A 16,307-nucleotide genomic window follows, 5' to 3' on the forward strand; every position below is an offset into this window, starting at 1 on the left:
GTATTGTACCACTATATAAGGGTAAGGGAGATGTGCATGAGTGTTGTAATTCAAGAGGTATTAGTTTGTTAAGCGTAGTTGGAAAAGTGTATGGTAGAGTAATGATTAATAGGATCAAGGATAAAACAGAGAATGCAATCTTAGAAATACAGGGTGGTTTTAGAAGAGGTAGGGGTTGTATGAATCAGATTTTTACAGTTAGGCAGATATGCGAGAAATATTTAGCAAAAGGTAAGGAGGTGTATGTTGCGTTTATGGATCTGGAGAAAGCGTATGATAGAGTTGATAGGGAAGCAATGTGGAATGTGATGAGGTTATATGGAGTTGGTGGAAGGTTGTTGCAAGCAGTGAAAAGTTTCTACAAAGGTAGTAAAGCATGTGTTAGGATAGGAAATGAAGTGAGAGATTGGTTTCCGGTGAGAGTGGGGCTGAGACAGTGATGTGTGATGTCGCCGTGGTTGTTTAACTTGTATGTTGATGGAGTGGTGAGAGAGGTGAATGCTCGAGTGCTTGGACGAGGATTAAAACTAGTAGACGAGAATGACCATGAATGGGAGGTAAATCAGTTTTTGTTTGCGGATGATACTGTACTGGTTGCAGACACAGAAGAGAAGCTTGGACGATTAGTGACAGAATTTGGAAGAGTGTGTAAGAGAAGGAAGTTGAGAGTTAATGTGGGTAAGAGTAAGGTTATGAGATGTACGAGAAGGGAAGGTGGTGCAAGGTTGAATGTCATGTTGAATGGAGAGTTACTTGAGGAGGTGGATCAGTTTAAGTACTTGGGGTCTGTTGTTGCAGCAAATGGTGGAGTGGAAGCAGATGTACGTCGGAGTATGGCTGGTGTATCTCGAGTAGATAGGGTTAGGAACGAAGTGGTGAGGGTGAGAACGGGTGTAAGAAATGAGCTAAAGTGGATATGAATGTGTTGAGGTGGTTTGGCCATGTTGAGAGAATGGAAAATGACTGTCTGCTAAAGAAGGTGATGAATGCAAGAGTTAATGGGAGAAGTACAAGAGGAAGGCCAAGGTTTGGGTGGATGGATGGAGTGAAGGAAGCTCTGGATGATAGGAGGATAGATGTGAAAGAGGCAAGAGAGCGTGCTAGAATAGGAATGAATGGCGAGCGATTGTGACGCAGTTCCGGTAGGCCCTGCTGCTGCCTCCGATGCCTTAGATGACCGCGGAGGTAGCAGCAGTAGGGGATTCAGCATTATGAAGCTTCATCTGTGGTGGATAATGTGGGAGGGTGGGCTGTGGCACCCTAGCAGTTCCAGCTGAACTCGGTTGAGTCCCTTGTTAGGCTGGGAGGAACGTAGAGAGTAGAGGTCCCCTTTTTGTTTTTGTTTCCTTGTTGATGTCGGCTACCCCCAAAATTGGGGGAAGTGCCTTGGTATATGTATGTATTTATGAAAAGGCGAATTACGCCAAGTCATAATGGGTCAAGAGGTCTCTCTCTCTCTCTCTCTCTCTCTCTCTCTCTCTCTCTCTCTCTCTCTCTCTCTCTCTCTGTGGATGGGAGAAGGGAAGTCAACCGTTCATCGTCAAGTTTTGACTAAAAATATTAGCAGTGTTGACCCTATATTTTACTTTCCTTTTTCTCGATTTACATTTTGCTCATTAAAAAAATGCTAAAAAGAAGTCCACGATATATTCACGATAGTAAACACTTGTAAGTTGATAGTTACTTTGGAAATCTGCGATTGAACAACCTTATTCAAATCATACCTTACACACACACATATATATATATATATATATACATATATATATATATTATATGTATGTATATATATACATATATATATATATAAATATATATATATATATATATATATATATATATATATATATATATATATATATGTATATATATATGTATATACATATATATATATATATATATATATATATATATACATATACTGTATATATATGTATGTATATATATGTATATATATAAATATATACATGTATATATATGTATATATATAAATATATATATGTATATATATATGTATATATATAAATATATATATATATATATATACACACACATATATATATATATATATATATATATATATATATATATATATATACTGTATATATATATATATATGTATATATATAAATATATACATGTATATATATGTATATATATAAATATATAATGTATATATATATATATGTATATATATATATATATATATATATATATATATATATATAAATATATATATATATATATATACACACACACACACATATATATATATATATATATATATATATATATACACACACACACATATATATATATATATATATATATATATATATATACACACACACACACATATATATATATATATATATATATATAAACTCCTATGTATATTCATTTTCATTAGTTTCACCGGCCTCTCGATTTCAATTTCAAGAACCAAAGTAAACAAAAAGATAATTAGAAAAATGAGCCACCGTTAAGACATAAACACTTAATAATTACCTGTCAACCAGGATAATTATGCTTGGCTCAATATCCAAAATTAAACCGTCGATGATTTCACTTACGTAAATATCCAACTCTTATCTCTGACGTCAAATCAAAACATATCGACCCGAGGTCCGCTTTGAAAAATTATCTCTTTAAACAAACTGAAGATCTATATCTATATCATACTCATTGATTGGCCGTGATTAAGTTACACAGTAGGGTATTATTATTATTATTATTATTATTATTATTATTATTATTATTATTAATTGCTAAGCTAAAGCCCTAGTTGGAAAGGCAGGATGCTATAAGCCCAGGGGCCCCAACAGGGAAAATAGCCCAGTAAGGAAAGGAAGAGAAAAAATAAAATATTTCAAGAACAGTAAAATTAAAATAAATATTTCCTATATAAACTATAAAAACTTTAACAAAACAAGAGGAAGAGAAATTAGATAGAATAGTGTGCCCGGCTCTACCCTCAAGCGAGAGAACTCTAACCCAAGAGACAGTGGAAGACCATGATACAGAGGCTATGGCACTACCCAAGACTAGAGAACAATGGTTTGATTTTGGAGTGTCCTCCTAGAAGAGCTGCTTACCATAGCTAAAGAGTCTCTTCTACCCTTACCAACAGGACTGAAAAATTAATGTGCAGTAGTTAACCCCTTGGGTGAAGAACTTCCTGATAGTGCCATAGCCTCTGTAGCTTAGGCTAGAGTTCTCTTGCTTGAGGGTACATTCGGGGGCACACTGTTCTGTTTCCGTTTTCCTTTCCTCATTGTTGGAGCCCTTGGGTTTATAGCATCCTGCTTTTCCAACTAGGGTTGTAGCTTAGTTAATAATAATAACAATAATAATGATAATAATAATAATAATAATAATAATAATAATAATAACAATAATAATAATAATAATAACAAAATAATAAAAACAACAATAATAATACTAACAACAATAATAATAATAATCGTAAAAACGTGATATTTTCAAGTTCTTAAAACATTCATAATTATTTGGTTGACTTCACCTGGCTCTCTTAAGGCTGGCCCAGAGGATTGGCCTTTGATATTGAAACTTCTAAAGCTGTTTTAGAAGTTCCCTGTGAAGAGCAGCAGCTTAAGAGGGGACATATAAGTACTTACCATCTTATTCTAAGACCCCAAGGGTCTATTGTTGGCAAATATGATCCAAATATGATTGACCAAAAAATTGGCCAATCCTAGAAAATGTGTCTAAAGAGCAATGATAACCTTATAGAAGCTTTCTGTCAATATCCTCCCACTTTAGATTGACTATATAATACTAGTGTAAGCAACCTGTCAAAAATGACGGCTAAATATTTATATAGATATGCGCACACACACATACACTCGCACCAAAGTATGACTACTCCCTCTCTCCTTAACCCCATGGACGAGAAGAGCTGGCCATGCCGGAGATTATATAACAGAGGCCCTTTGCGTCAATAGGCGTAGGAAATAATATACATACATACAATGTATGTATATATAAACATATATAAAATTTCAGATGTTATAAATAAAATAGAATGGAATAGACATCACTGGAGAGAAAGAGAGAGAGAGAGAGAGAGAGAGAGAGAGAGAGAGAGAGAGATAGCGCTGTGTAGTAACAAAGGTCAAGTAGATAAGTACCATTACTTTAGAAAAACACCAGAATCGAGTAAAATATTCTTGGGCGAACCCTAGCAACAAGAAGTTATGCTTGAGCAGCACGTCATTACCACACAATGAAACCACGGGTTGTTGTGGCCTGATTAGCAACGTCTCTGTCTGGTGCTTGCCAGACGGGGGTTAGAGTCCCGCTCAGACTCGTTAGTGCCATTAGTGTCTGCAACCTTACCATCTTTGTGAGCTAAGGTTGCGGGTTTGGGAGAGGCTATAGGTCTATCTGCTGAGTCATCAGCAGCCATTTGCCTGGCCCTCCTTGTGAGCTAAGGTTGCGGGTTTGGGAGAGGCTATAGGTCTATCTGCTGAGTCATCAGCAGCCATTTGCCTGGCCCTCCTTGTGAGCTAAGGTTGCGGGTTTTGGGGAGCCTATAGGTCTATCTGCTGAGTCATCAGTAGTCAATGCCTGGCCCTCCCTTGTCCTAGCTTGGGTGGAGAGGAGGCTTGGGCGCTGATCATATAATATATGGTCAGTGTCTAGGGCATTGTCCTGATTGCTAGGGCAATGTCACTGTCCCTTGTCTCTGCCATTCATGAGCGACCTTTAAACCGTGTCTATATAACCATGTCCATGGGCCAAGAATGAATTATTATCATTATTATTATCATTATTACCACTAGCCAAGCTACAACCATAGTTGGAAAAGCAAGATGCTATAAGCCCAAGGGCTCCAATAGGGAAAAATAGCCCCGTGAGGAAAGGTAATAAGGAAATAAATATATGGTGAGAACAAATTAACAATAAATCATTCTAAAAACAGTAACAACGTCAAAACAGATATGTCATATATAAAGTATAAAAAGACTCGTGTTAGCCAGGTCAAAATAAAAACATTTGCTGCAACTTTGAACTTATGAAGTTCTATTGATTCAACTACCCGGTTAGGAAGATCATTCCACAATTATTATTGTATTATAGAAAAAAAAATATGTCATTAGACAACCTTGTGAGCACTTCATCATTACCTCCGCCAACGAAGTTGGAAGGAGGTAATAATGTCTTCGCCCCTGTTTGTAAGTTTTTGCTTGTTTGTGAACAACTTCCTGACCACAATTTTATTCATCATGTAGTGAAACTTTCAGGGATTAATTGTGCTGTTGAGACGTATAAGTGATTCAATTTTAAAAGTCCTACGTCAAAGGTCAAGGTCAAGGTCGAGCTAAAGGTCGACCGAATTAACCCCAACCTTTACCTTAACACGGACTTCAAATACGCCTACGCTCTAAATTGATTCTGGGAAAGGCAAGCTGGTTACAAGAAATAATAATAATAATAATAATAATAATAATAATTATTATTATTATTATTATTATTATTATTATTATTATTATTATTATTATGAGGAAATTTAACCAGCCCAATGAGTCAAGCTCGACTCTCACAGAGCTGGCTCGATTAAATTTGGGAAGAAAAAAACATCTTTTTTATATCTATGCTAAATAAATGGATAAAATAAAATATACATAAAATATAATGGATAAAAAATAAATAAATTATGAGGTAAAAATCCGTGATGGATAAAAATTTAAATCTTATCTATAATACCTATGTTCCTTAAAAAATTTAAAATCCTAAAAAGAGAAATTCCGAGTCCGATAAAACGTCAATAAAACTGTTGTCGCAAAACACAAAACACTGCTGTGCTTTTAATCTGCTTTCGTCTTTACATAACAATAATGTCCTCAAGTTTAATGAGACTAAATAAGAAAAAATGTGAGTGCTGACACGACTTAGCATGATGCATGTTCCCATACGCTTCTAGCTGACGATTCAACTGTAAATTAGCATTCGTCAGCAATTTTTGGGCTCCCAAGGGCAAACATATCTCTCTTTTTTCGCTCGCCAGGGATACGCTGATGATTTCAGACTAAACCACGGTCTACAGTAGGTTCATAGAGTCCTAGACCCAAGGCTTAGGTCTAAGTGGGGCCTGGGTCTAGCCAGGGTTAAACTTTAACCCTGGGTCAAACTTTAACCCTGGGTCTAGCTGGACCGTGGACTCAACAGCGGTATAGCGTAATTACTGTTCCAACACCCAAGGCTTAGGTCTAAGTAGGGCCTGGGTCTAGGCACCTTGGACTCAGCAGCGGTATCGGTATGGTGTATTTACTGTTCCAACACAGAATCAGCAAGACCCCGGATATAGATCGTCACCAGGAGTATTATTGTCATTTGAATAAGCAAACTTACGATTACTACGTATGATTTCAGCGGTGCCGTAACGATGTTTATCAAAAGCTCTATTATAAGGGTTAATACAACGGGATCCTGTTGTGGGAAAATGATCGAAAACCTCACTAGAATCATGATATACAGTAATCTCTCTCTCTCTCTCTCTCTCTCTCTCTCTCTCTCTCTCTCTCTCTCTCACACACACACATATCTTACTTTACTATTCCTCAACTTAAAATTTATTGGCTGTATCAGCAACACAACCTTGCCTTTTTCCACCTGAATTCGAGACTTGTAATTCAAGAAACGATTAGTATCCATCATCGATGATTAATGTTTATATTTGCCTGCCTTAATTTTGTTTAATATTCGAGCCAAATCTATTTGCAAATAGAAGACTTGTTTGGTAATCTGTGTTGTCAGGTGTATGAGGACAGAAGAGAAAATGTTAATAATAGGCCAGACTATTCAGTGTATGTGAGGCAAAGGGAAAGTGAATCGTAACCAGAGAGAAGGATCCAACGAAGTACTGTCTGGCCAATCAAGACCCCATAACTCTAGCGGTTGTATCTCAACGGGTGGCTGGTGCCCTGGCCATCCTACTACTTTATTGGTACTGACATAATCCTGTCTAAATAGACATCTTGACAAATGTCTTACACCAAGTGAAAGCTAAAACTGTCATGCCTAGCTGTTTATCAGGAGACTGTCTTTTATTTATTATTAAAATATCTTCGATCTTCACTGGCAACCATCGTTGTTGTCCTGCCTTTAGTCAAAGACTAATTTACCTTGCCCGGTCGACCAATTTTATTTAGATTTTTTAATCTAGAGTAGGGATGATCAATTTATTTTTTTTCTACACACAGTTATGGTCAATGTTATTTTAATTAACTTCAAATTTCCTCGTATGAAAGATTTAATTTTCTTGGATCTATTTTCTTAAAATCCGGGAAAATTGAGGTCAAAACACCACTAGCCTCGTTTTATGTAATATAGCACTTGGGGACTACATGGCCACAAAATCAGTGAACTTGCAGAGAACTGTATGGTATCGTATTTTGCCAAGTGAATCTTAGAAAGCGACTACGACGACAGCTGCTGCCTTGCAGTCTGGCTTTTTAGCAAAACTGTTGGAGCACTGCCAATGACTCTGGAAACGTTGATGTTAGACTATTAAGCCAAAAGTCGGCCCACCGCCATTATCTGTGGTTGATGACGGCAAGAGTATGCAATCGTATAAACCTTCTAGCAAATTATAAACCATGTCTGATAATATTACATCTGGCAACCGACCTCTTAATGTAGGGATAACGGTGGAAAAGAGGAAGGGTAATGATGTCCTTTTGTTCTTAAACTTCCGTTTTATGAAATATGGCATTCGTCTCTGAGCAGCTCTCGCTTAGCTTAAAAAAAAAAAAAAAAAAAAAAAAATATTTTCATAATGTGATACCATTTCTTTACTGTCTGCTTACCATCACTGATCAAGTACAGAAAGATAATAAAGAATCTCTTTTTGTGTGTTTATTGATCTTCTTTAGATTGCCCGGAGCTTCTCTCCGGACGGGCTTTTTGACGGTGCGTCTAGCCCCTAAGCGGTTGTTGGTGATCATCATAGGAATTGACCGAATTCTGTTCAACCAATGACCACTATGGTTTAGAAACTTTCAAATTTGTTATACTTTAGGTTGTGACCAAGCATAAATATGAGATCACGTGAGACTTGGACCTAGCTTCAACCGACTCCATCACGTGTTAAAGAAAGCGAAGTTTGTCGTTCAACTTGGACTCTTCCTGTGCTTTAGCATCAGAAAACCCCAAATCAAGCAATCAGTCATTCATAAGTAATTAAAACCTAGCATGTCCCATGTCCCTGATGTTTCATACTCTTGCAAGATCCATATGAGGTAACGAACAAATTGGCTTGCCATGTTGAAAATGATTCCCATTCAATTATGTAGCACATTTACTTAAAAAACTATCTGTTCATATTCCGGTTTAAATAAAGCTGAACTATATAGTTGATAATCAACGGACTAGTTTAGCCCCTCGGTCCGGCGGAATAGAATAAAAATTTGAAAGGGCTTTGAAACTTGTGATGCTCTATTTAAAGTTAATAAAGTCAGGTCATGAAACTCTTATGGTTGCTCAGACATAATCCTCCATTACTAGTAGTAGCTTGGCCAGGGCACCAGCCATCCGCTGAGATACTACCGCTAGAGAGTTATGGGGTCCTTTGACTGGCCAGACAGTACTTCATTGGATCCTTAACTTTCATTTTGCCTACACATGCACCGAATAGTCTGGCCTATTCTTTACAGATTCTCCTCTGCCCTCATACACCTGACAACACTGATACTACTAAAACAATTCTTCTTCGCCCAACGAGTTAACTGCTGCACTGTAATTGTTCAGTGGCTACTTTCCTCTTAGTAAGGGTAGAAGAGACTCTTTAGGAAGCACCTCTTCTAGCAGAAGGACACTTCAAACTCAAAACATTGTTCTCTAGTCTTGGGTAGTGCCATAACCTCTGTACCATGGTCTTCCATTGTCTTGGGTTCGAGTTCTCTTGCTTGCGAGTACACTAGGGCACGCAATTCTATCTAATTTCTCTTCTTCTTGTTTTGTTAAAGTTTTTTATAGTTTATATAGAAAATATTTATTCTAATGTTGTTACTGTTCTTAACATATTTCATTTTCCTAATCTCCTTTCCTCACTGGGCTAATTTCCCAGTTGGGGCCCCTGGGCTTACAGAAGGACTTATGAGATGCAGGGTGCTCAGTCCTTATATAAATATAACCCTCCCTTCCCCTAGGAATGGCATCCCGTTTCAAAATTAGTGGTTTCTTAAAACCCGTGATAAGGAACTCAATTCCTGTCCATAATAGAATATTATAATGTCTGGAGGCGACTTTAAGGTCTTGAACATTAGTATGCCGTTCCCAATATTACTATACATTAGACGCCACTGGCGAAGTCTAGGACGCACTGGTCCTGGATTTTCCTCATTATCTCTAGACACAATAAGAATTAAAAACAATAGTCACATCATATCTGAAAACCAGCTTAACAATAATGATGACAAAATATGTACACGACCATAAATAGAGTCGTGCAACTCATAGACTACTAGAAAAAATGTTGGATAAACTTGGTCAACATGACGGAGCCGACACACCATGTAAGGTTTAGCTCCCTCCAGGATAACCAGCCAAAGAGGAGAACAGTATTGATGGTTCTGAAGATTAATACCAGAGGAAAATAAAAGGAACAGAGGAAATAACAACCTCTTGATAAGCATGGCACTTTCATTAAGCCTGCCAGACACACCAAAGAAAAAAAAAAAAAAGGAGAAGTTTGCCCGGGTACCCTCATGCAAGAGAACTCTACCCAGGGCAGTGGTAGACCCTCATTTATGCTCATACATGTAGACTTGTCTGAATCTCTAGACTGAAATTTAACAAAGATTTTAGTGCATGGCTTGAATTATAGGAAGATGAAGTTGAACCATTATAAAACACAGTACGCAGATCCATGACATTAGGCATTCCCTATCCAGATATTTTCATTGGTTAACACCTCATAACTACCTGCAGCTCATTTTACTATTATTATCATCATCATCATCATCATCATCATTATTATTATTATTATTATTATTATTATTTGCTTAGTCGTCTTCTTCAGGGAGAGAGAGAGAGAGAGAGAGAGAGAGAGAGAGAGAGAGAGAGAGAGATTCTAAAAGGAGCTACACCCTAACATTTTATGGCAAGAATTAAATTACCTTGTGTGGAGGGACGAACCTATTTATCTTAGCAATTAAGTGTATCATTTACATCTATGGCTACTAATGGTACAAGAAACAACACAGACGAGTGTAAAAAGCGGTAAAGCATACGGAAATGAATAAGGGATCTTATAAGATATTTTGACAAAAATCTCAAATCCAACAGGTGACGGCAACTTAAAAGTCCAAGGTTAAACTTCGTCTGGCTGGGCACAATATTGCTCTTAGTAAAACCGGCTAAGATAATCCTAAAGTAAATGTTTCAACAAATTTTCTTCATTATTATTATTATTATTATTACTAGCTAAGCTACAACCCTAGTTGGAAAAGCAAAATGCTACAAGCCTAAGGGAAAAATAGCCCAGTGAGGAAAGGAAATAAGGAAATAAATAGATATAAGAAATAATAAAATATTAAAATACTAAAAAATAAACAGTAACATTAAAACAGATATTTCATATATAAACTATAAACAGACATATGTCATCCTGTTCAACATAAAAAAACATTTGATTCCAGTATTTAAGAGTTGGTAATAAATCAGGTTTTTATATATAGACAATTTAAATAGATCCAAATTAGGTTTCAAATCTTGGCAAATGTGGAAAAAAAATGCACAAATAGGGAAAACAATACACAAATACACAAACACACGTAACACTTACCGGCAACCACCACATGAACCTTCCAGCCAGGAAATAACCGGCTACTGTACCCCGGTTGGGTCGGCACATAGACTGCAATGAAAAAAAGATGTAGTTAGATAAATAAAAACCTACACAAAAAAATTAAAATATATCCCCCTCTCCTCCCCCCCTCCAAATGTCTTTGCACGCGCGTGCGTTATAATATCAAAGAGATTTGGATTATGTTTCAACTTGATTTTACGGTAAGTCATATTGCTTCATAACCTGAATCACCGATGCCGAAAAGATAAAATTATAGCCATTGCCAACATATGACAAATAATAATATGTGTGTATGTATGTGTGTGTATATATATATATATATATATATATATATATATATATATATATATATATATATATATATATATGTGTGTGTGTGTGTGTGTGTGTGTGTGTCTATGTTTGTATACGTGTATGAATTTACACACATGGTTACGTATATATTATAAATATGCACATGCATGCATGCATACACACACACACACACACACACACACACATATATATATATATATATATATATATATATATATATATATATACATATACATATAATACTTATTTATATAAATATAAAATATTATATATATATGTATATATATGTCTATATATAATATATATATATTTATATATGTGTGTGTGTGTGTTTGAATAAGAATCGTACATGGGTAGAACATATAATGAGAATGGCAGATACTAGAGGGACATTAAGTATAACAAAATGGGTCCCATAGATTGTAAAAGAAGCAGGAGAAGGAAGACAAGACTATGGATTAACGAACTAAGAAAATCTGCAGGTATAGACTGTCATAGAAAGACCACAAACAGACGCGAGTGGAAGGAAATTTCTGAGTCCTTTATCCTGCAGTGGACTTGTTACGGCTGATGATAATGATGATGATATATAGAGATACATTATGCATAGTTCATAATCTTTGGTAAGGAGGATGGATGCTAGCCTTAAGCACAATCTTCAACTGATGTTGGTTTCTCCTTCATACCTGGATCGACTGGTGGCCATAGGCAGGGATTGAACCACTGGGATCGAACCCCTGCAGTCGAACCTCTGGGATCGAACCCCTGGGAAAGAATCACTGGGATCGAACCCCTGGTGTCGAATCACTGGGATAGTACCACTGTAGTCAATTCACTGGGATTGAGCCACTATGATCAAACCACTAGGGTCGAACCCCTGGGGTAGAATCACTGTGATTGAGCCACTATGATCCAACAGCTGGGATCAAACCCCTAGGGTCGAATCACTGGGATTGAGCCACTATAATCCAACCACTGGGATCAAGCCCCTGGGGTCGAATCCCTGGGATTGAACCACTAGGATTGAGCCAATATGATCCAATCACTGGGATCGAACCACTGGGATTGATCCACTATGATCCAACCACTAGGATAGAACCACTGGGATTGATCCACTATGATCGAACCACTGGGATCGTACCACTAGGATCGAACCACTGAGATTGTTCTACTAAGATCCAACCACAGGGATTGAACCACTGTCAGTTTAAAGTCCCAGCTCTGTAAGAGTTTACGCAAGTATAAAACCGTCATTTTGTACAAAATCTACCTATAATAAAACTCAAAACATTACTGACCACAAAAGGAAGTATTGCCTGGTCGATAACCTAATTCTAAGAGTAAACAGGATGGAGAAATCACTATCCAGGATTTTTCTCTCCTTCGTTTGACTTCCTGCGTTTGCTTTCCTCTTGACCTTTTCACGATGGCATCTCGAGAGACACTATTAAAAACAGAACCCTTTTCAAGACAATAGTTTGTCTTGAATTTAGCAAACGAGTTTGAGTTATCACTTCCTATTATATTCACATTATGCTGTAACTCGTTCTCTCTATAATTTCCCATCACCAATCATTACGCCCTTTCAAACCAGCGAATGATTTTATTCAATACTAATTTGGAAGACCTAGGCCTACATGGCTGAGGACTACGAAGCGTGAAGTGAGAGATGATGAATGGAGATAGGGAAGACTGATAATATCTAACCGAGACCCTTTGTTTAAATATGAGGAGATGATGATGATGATGATGATGAATTGTCTCAAATTTCCCCCAAAAGTTAGACGACTGAGGATATCTAACCGAGGCCCTTTGTTTAAATATGCGTAGGAGATGATGATGATGATGATGATGAATTTGTGTTAAATTTTCCCCGAAAGTTAGTAAACGTTAAGTATTGGCGTTTGTTAAACGTTAACGAATCATGTTTAGATTTTCACAAGCACCATGGCCAAGCATTCAACCCGAATTATTAATAGTCACTATTTCTAATCTATCTCAAATGATGGGGTGTTTGTTCTTTTTTGTACCCTCATTCATTGCCCTAGATACTGACCCTATATACAAATGATCAGTTCCCAAGGCCCCCGACACGCAAGCTAGGACCAAGGAGGGCCAGGCAATGGCTGCTGATGACTCGGCAGATAGACCTATTGGCTCACCCAAACGCCCCATCCTTAGCTCACAAGGATGATGAAGTTGCAGCGACCAAAGGAACTTGAGAGTTTGAGCGGGACTCGAACCCCAGTCTGGCGTTCATCAGTAAGGGACGTTACCACATCGGCCACCACAACCTTGCTGATTGTGCTAATTTCTCAGAGTACCGATCCTGATGGAATCTGCGCTTTTCAAACTGTCATATTCTAGTCATGGAAATATGTATCTAATAGCCACTGTCGTCATTTTTTTTTTTTTTTTTTCAAAAATAGTTTCACTCCAACGTAAATGAACATCGTTCAGCAAAAAAGGTAAAGAATAATCTTCCGAATTTGCAACAGAATAATTGCACTCTTAATAAAGAAAACCTAGAAACAAATGGATAAATAAAATTAACGAGCCTCATCAAAATCTATTTAAACCTTAATTATAGAGATTTCTTTATATATTATAAAATCAAACACCGAAGTCTTCGATCTTCAAAAAGATTAACATACTCCAGAGTTAAAATCTAAAATAAATGAGTTTTAGTCCCAATATTAATGTTCTTTTCAGGTGAGTTGCGTTGGAAGATTAAAGATTTGAGTTACGATCCTATATAAGAGTTAATTTTCTCTTCATTTTTGTGAGTCTCAAGAAAATGGGGATATATGGGTCATTGAACAAGAGAGTTATTGATCAAAATTATATATAAAAAAGCTAAGTCGATTATTTACGGGCTAAAGATAAAAATCCCTCAGTTGAACAGAAACTTGATATTTTTTTCACATTATCTACTTAATCTATAGATTGTCCTGTAGCCTATTAAAATGTAAACAATATTATTAAATAACAATCGCAGATAGTTTACCTCCCCTTATCAAAAGTTGTATCCTAACATTTTATATTGCATAAGCAACTGTAGCATTTATCAAGCATCAACAACACTTATGCAACCTCTCATCAGACAGTGGTACTTTGGTACTTTGTTCTTATCTGAATTGACCGAATTACATAGTTTCTACGTTAGATTCCAATCGCTATAACCATTTTCTTATTTTTCATGCACCAAATAGAGTTGGGATACCTTAACGTGGTTAAAAGGGTTTGTGTATCGCCGTGATCTGCAAAGCTGTACTAGTTAGGGCCACTCATACTAGGTTGGTTTGTTGTGAACGATCAGATTAACGTCTCCCACCATCACAAATCCGCAGTGGCCAGCGTGATGATGAAAATCGCCAAACAACATACATGACTAGGGACATGTCTGAAGCCTTTGTCCTACAGAGGACTAGAAACGGCTGCATTTTTTATAATTATTATTATTATTATTATTATTATTATTATTTTTAGCCAAGCTACAACCCTAGTTGGAAAAGCAAGATGCTATAACCCCAAAGGCTCCAACAGGGAAAAGTAGCCCAGTGAGGAAAGGAAAAATAAACTGTTATTACGAAACAGAGCGCAATAAACACTGTATGAATGCACAGAAACATGAGCTGACGATCGTCATGTGCCTCTGAGAGAGAGAGAGAGAGAGAGAGAGAGAGAGAGAGAGAGAGAGAGACTTAAGCACTCCTCGATTGGCTCTTTAAATGTGTTTACGTGTGAGAGAGAGAGAGAGAGAGAGAGAGAGACTTAAGCACTCCCCGATTGGCTCTTTGAATATGTTTAAGAGAGAGAGAGAGAGAGAGAGAGAGAGAGAGAGAGAGAGAGAGAGAGAGAGACCCAAGACCTGCTCGATTAGCTAGCTCCTTAAATATGTTTACGTATGAGATACCTCTGTTGTCATGACAATCTACTAACAATGTTTTAACTTCGCTGTATATTTAACTTGCTTTACTTTAAATGTATGACAATACAGCAATAAATAGTGGAAAAACACATATGCTGTAATAGAATTTCATTATGGTTAAAATTAATGTCATAATTAATATAGAACTCATAATTCCTCCATTCATGACGAGGGAAGAAATGGGAATATTCATGACATAAATACAAGTACGAGTGTTCCACTTAATAAATGGAATTTTCCATCACATAAATAGAAGTAAGTGTGACCCACTCGGGTCTTTTTTAACTATATATCTTTTTCCTTTACTTCATTCGTTTTATTTCTTCTCATTTTGTCTAAAGAAAGGCTCCGCTTTGAATATTTTTTGAAAAATAAATATTGATGTTCATTTCTTCTTCCAATCAACCTCGTTATAAACAAAACATTTCTTACATTTTTTTTTTTTCGAAAAATAAACTAATCAGAAAATACTTCATTTTTTTTTTACTATACTTCTTTTTCTTTACTTCCTTCCTTTTATTTCTTCTCATTTTGTCTAAAGAAGGGCTCAGCTTTGAATATTTTTTTTTTTTAAATATTGATGTTCATTTCTTATTCCAATCAACCTTGTTATAAACTAAACATTTCTTGCATTTTTTTTTCGAAAAAAAAAATATTCAGAAAATTCTTCATTTTTTTTTTTTTACTATACTTCTTTTTCTTTACTTCCTTCCTTTTATTTCTTCTCATTTTGTTTAAAAAGATGATCTCTTATGAATATCCACCAGGAAAAGAAAATGCTGTTGTTTATGTCCTCACCGAATCAACAGCATTTCTTGCAATTCTTTTTTTTTTTTTTTTTTTTTGAAAAATAAACTATTATTCAGGAAAATTATTCGCATATCTGATTGTTAAAGAAAAAGTTAACCCTACAAAATTAATATTTCATGGCAAATTGTTCACAAAATAAAAAAAAAAATAAGATTACTAGCAACGGAAAACACTGTGATCTTTTATAATAAAGTTATAACAGGAACACTTTCGTTATCACAGTTATTTCGTAATATTTAGTTTCATTCTAAATACTTTAATTGCTCTTTAATTAAATTCCCATACTATAATCAGCTTACCAATTACACTGCAATCTGCTTCAGCAATTATGTTATATCAACAGAGTCAGAGATCCATTGTTTAAGAAAAGGGTGCCGAAAGTACGGAGTCAAATGCAGAAATAAAAATTGTTAGAGT

General features: G+C 36.1%; 1 protein-coding gene across 2 annotated transcripts in view; it reads right to left on the reverse strand.

The window, feature by feature from the left end:
* LOC137633317 (sodium/mannose cotransporter SLC5A10-like) overlaps positions 1 to 16,307 on the reverse strand; it is a 197,107-nt gene that overhangs the window by 66,658 nt on the left and 114,142 nt on the right. For both annotated transcript variants that reach the window (XM_068365555.1, XM_068365554.1), the window contains exon 2: positions 10,811 to 10,882. In XM_068365555.1, the coding sequence (XP_068221656.1) occupies positions 10,811 to 10,882 (72 nt within the window). The remainder of the gene's footprint in view (positions 1 to 10,810; positions 10,883 to 16,307) is intronic.

The sequence above is a fragment of the Palaemon carinicauda genome, chromosome 42 (assembly GCF_036898095.1).
Source record: "Palaemon carinicauda isolate YSFRI2023 chromosome 42, ASM3689809v2, whole genome shotgun sequence".
In the NCBI taxonomy this organism is placed as follows: domain Eukaryota; kingdom Metazoa; phylum Arthropoda; class Malacostraca; order Decapoda; family Palaemonidae; genus Palaemon; species Palaemon carinicauda.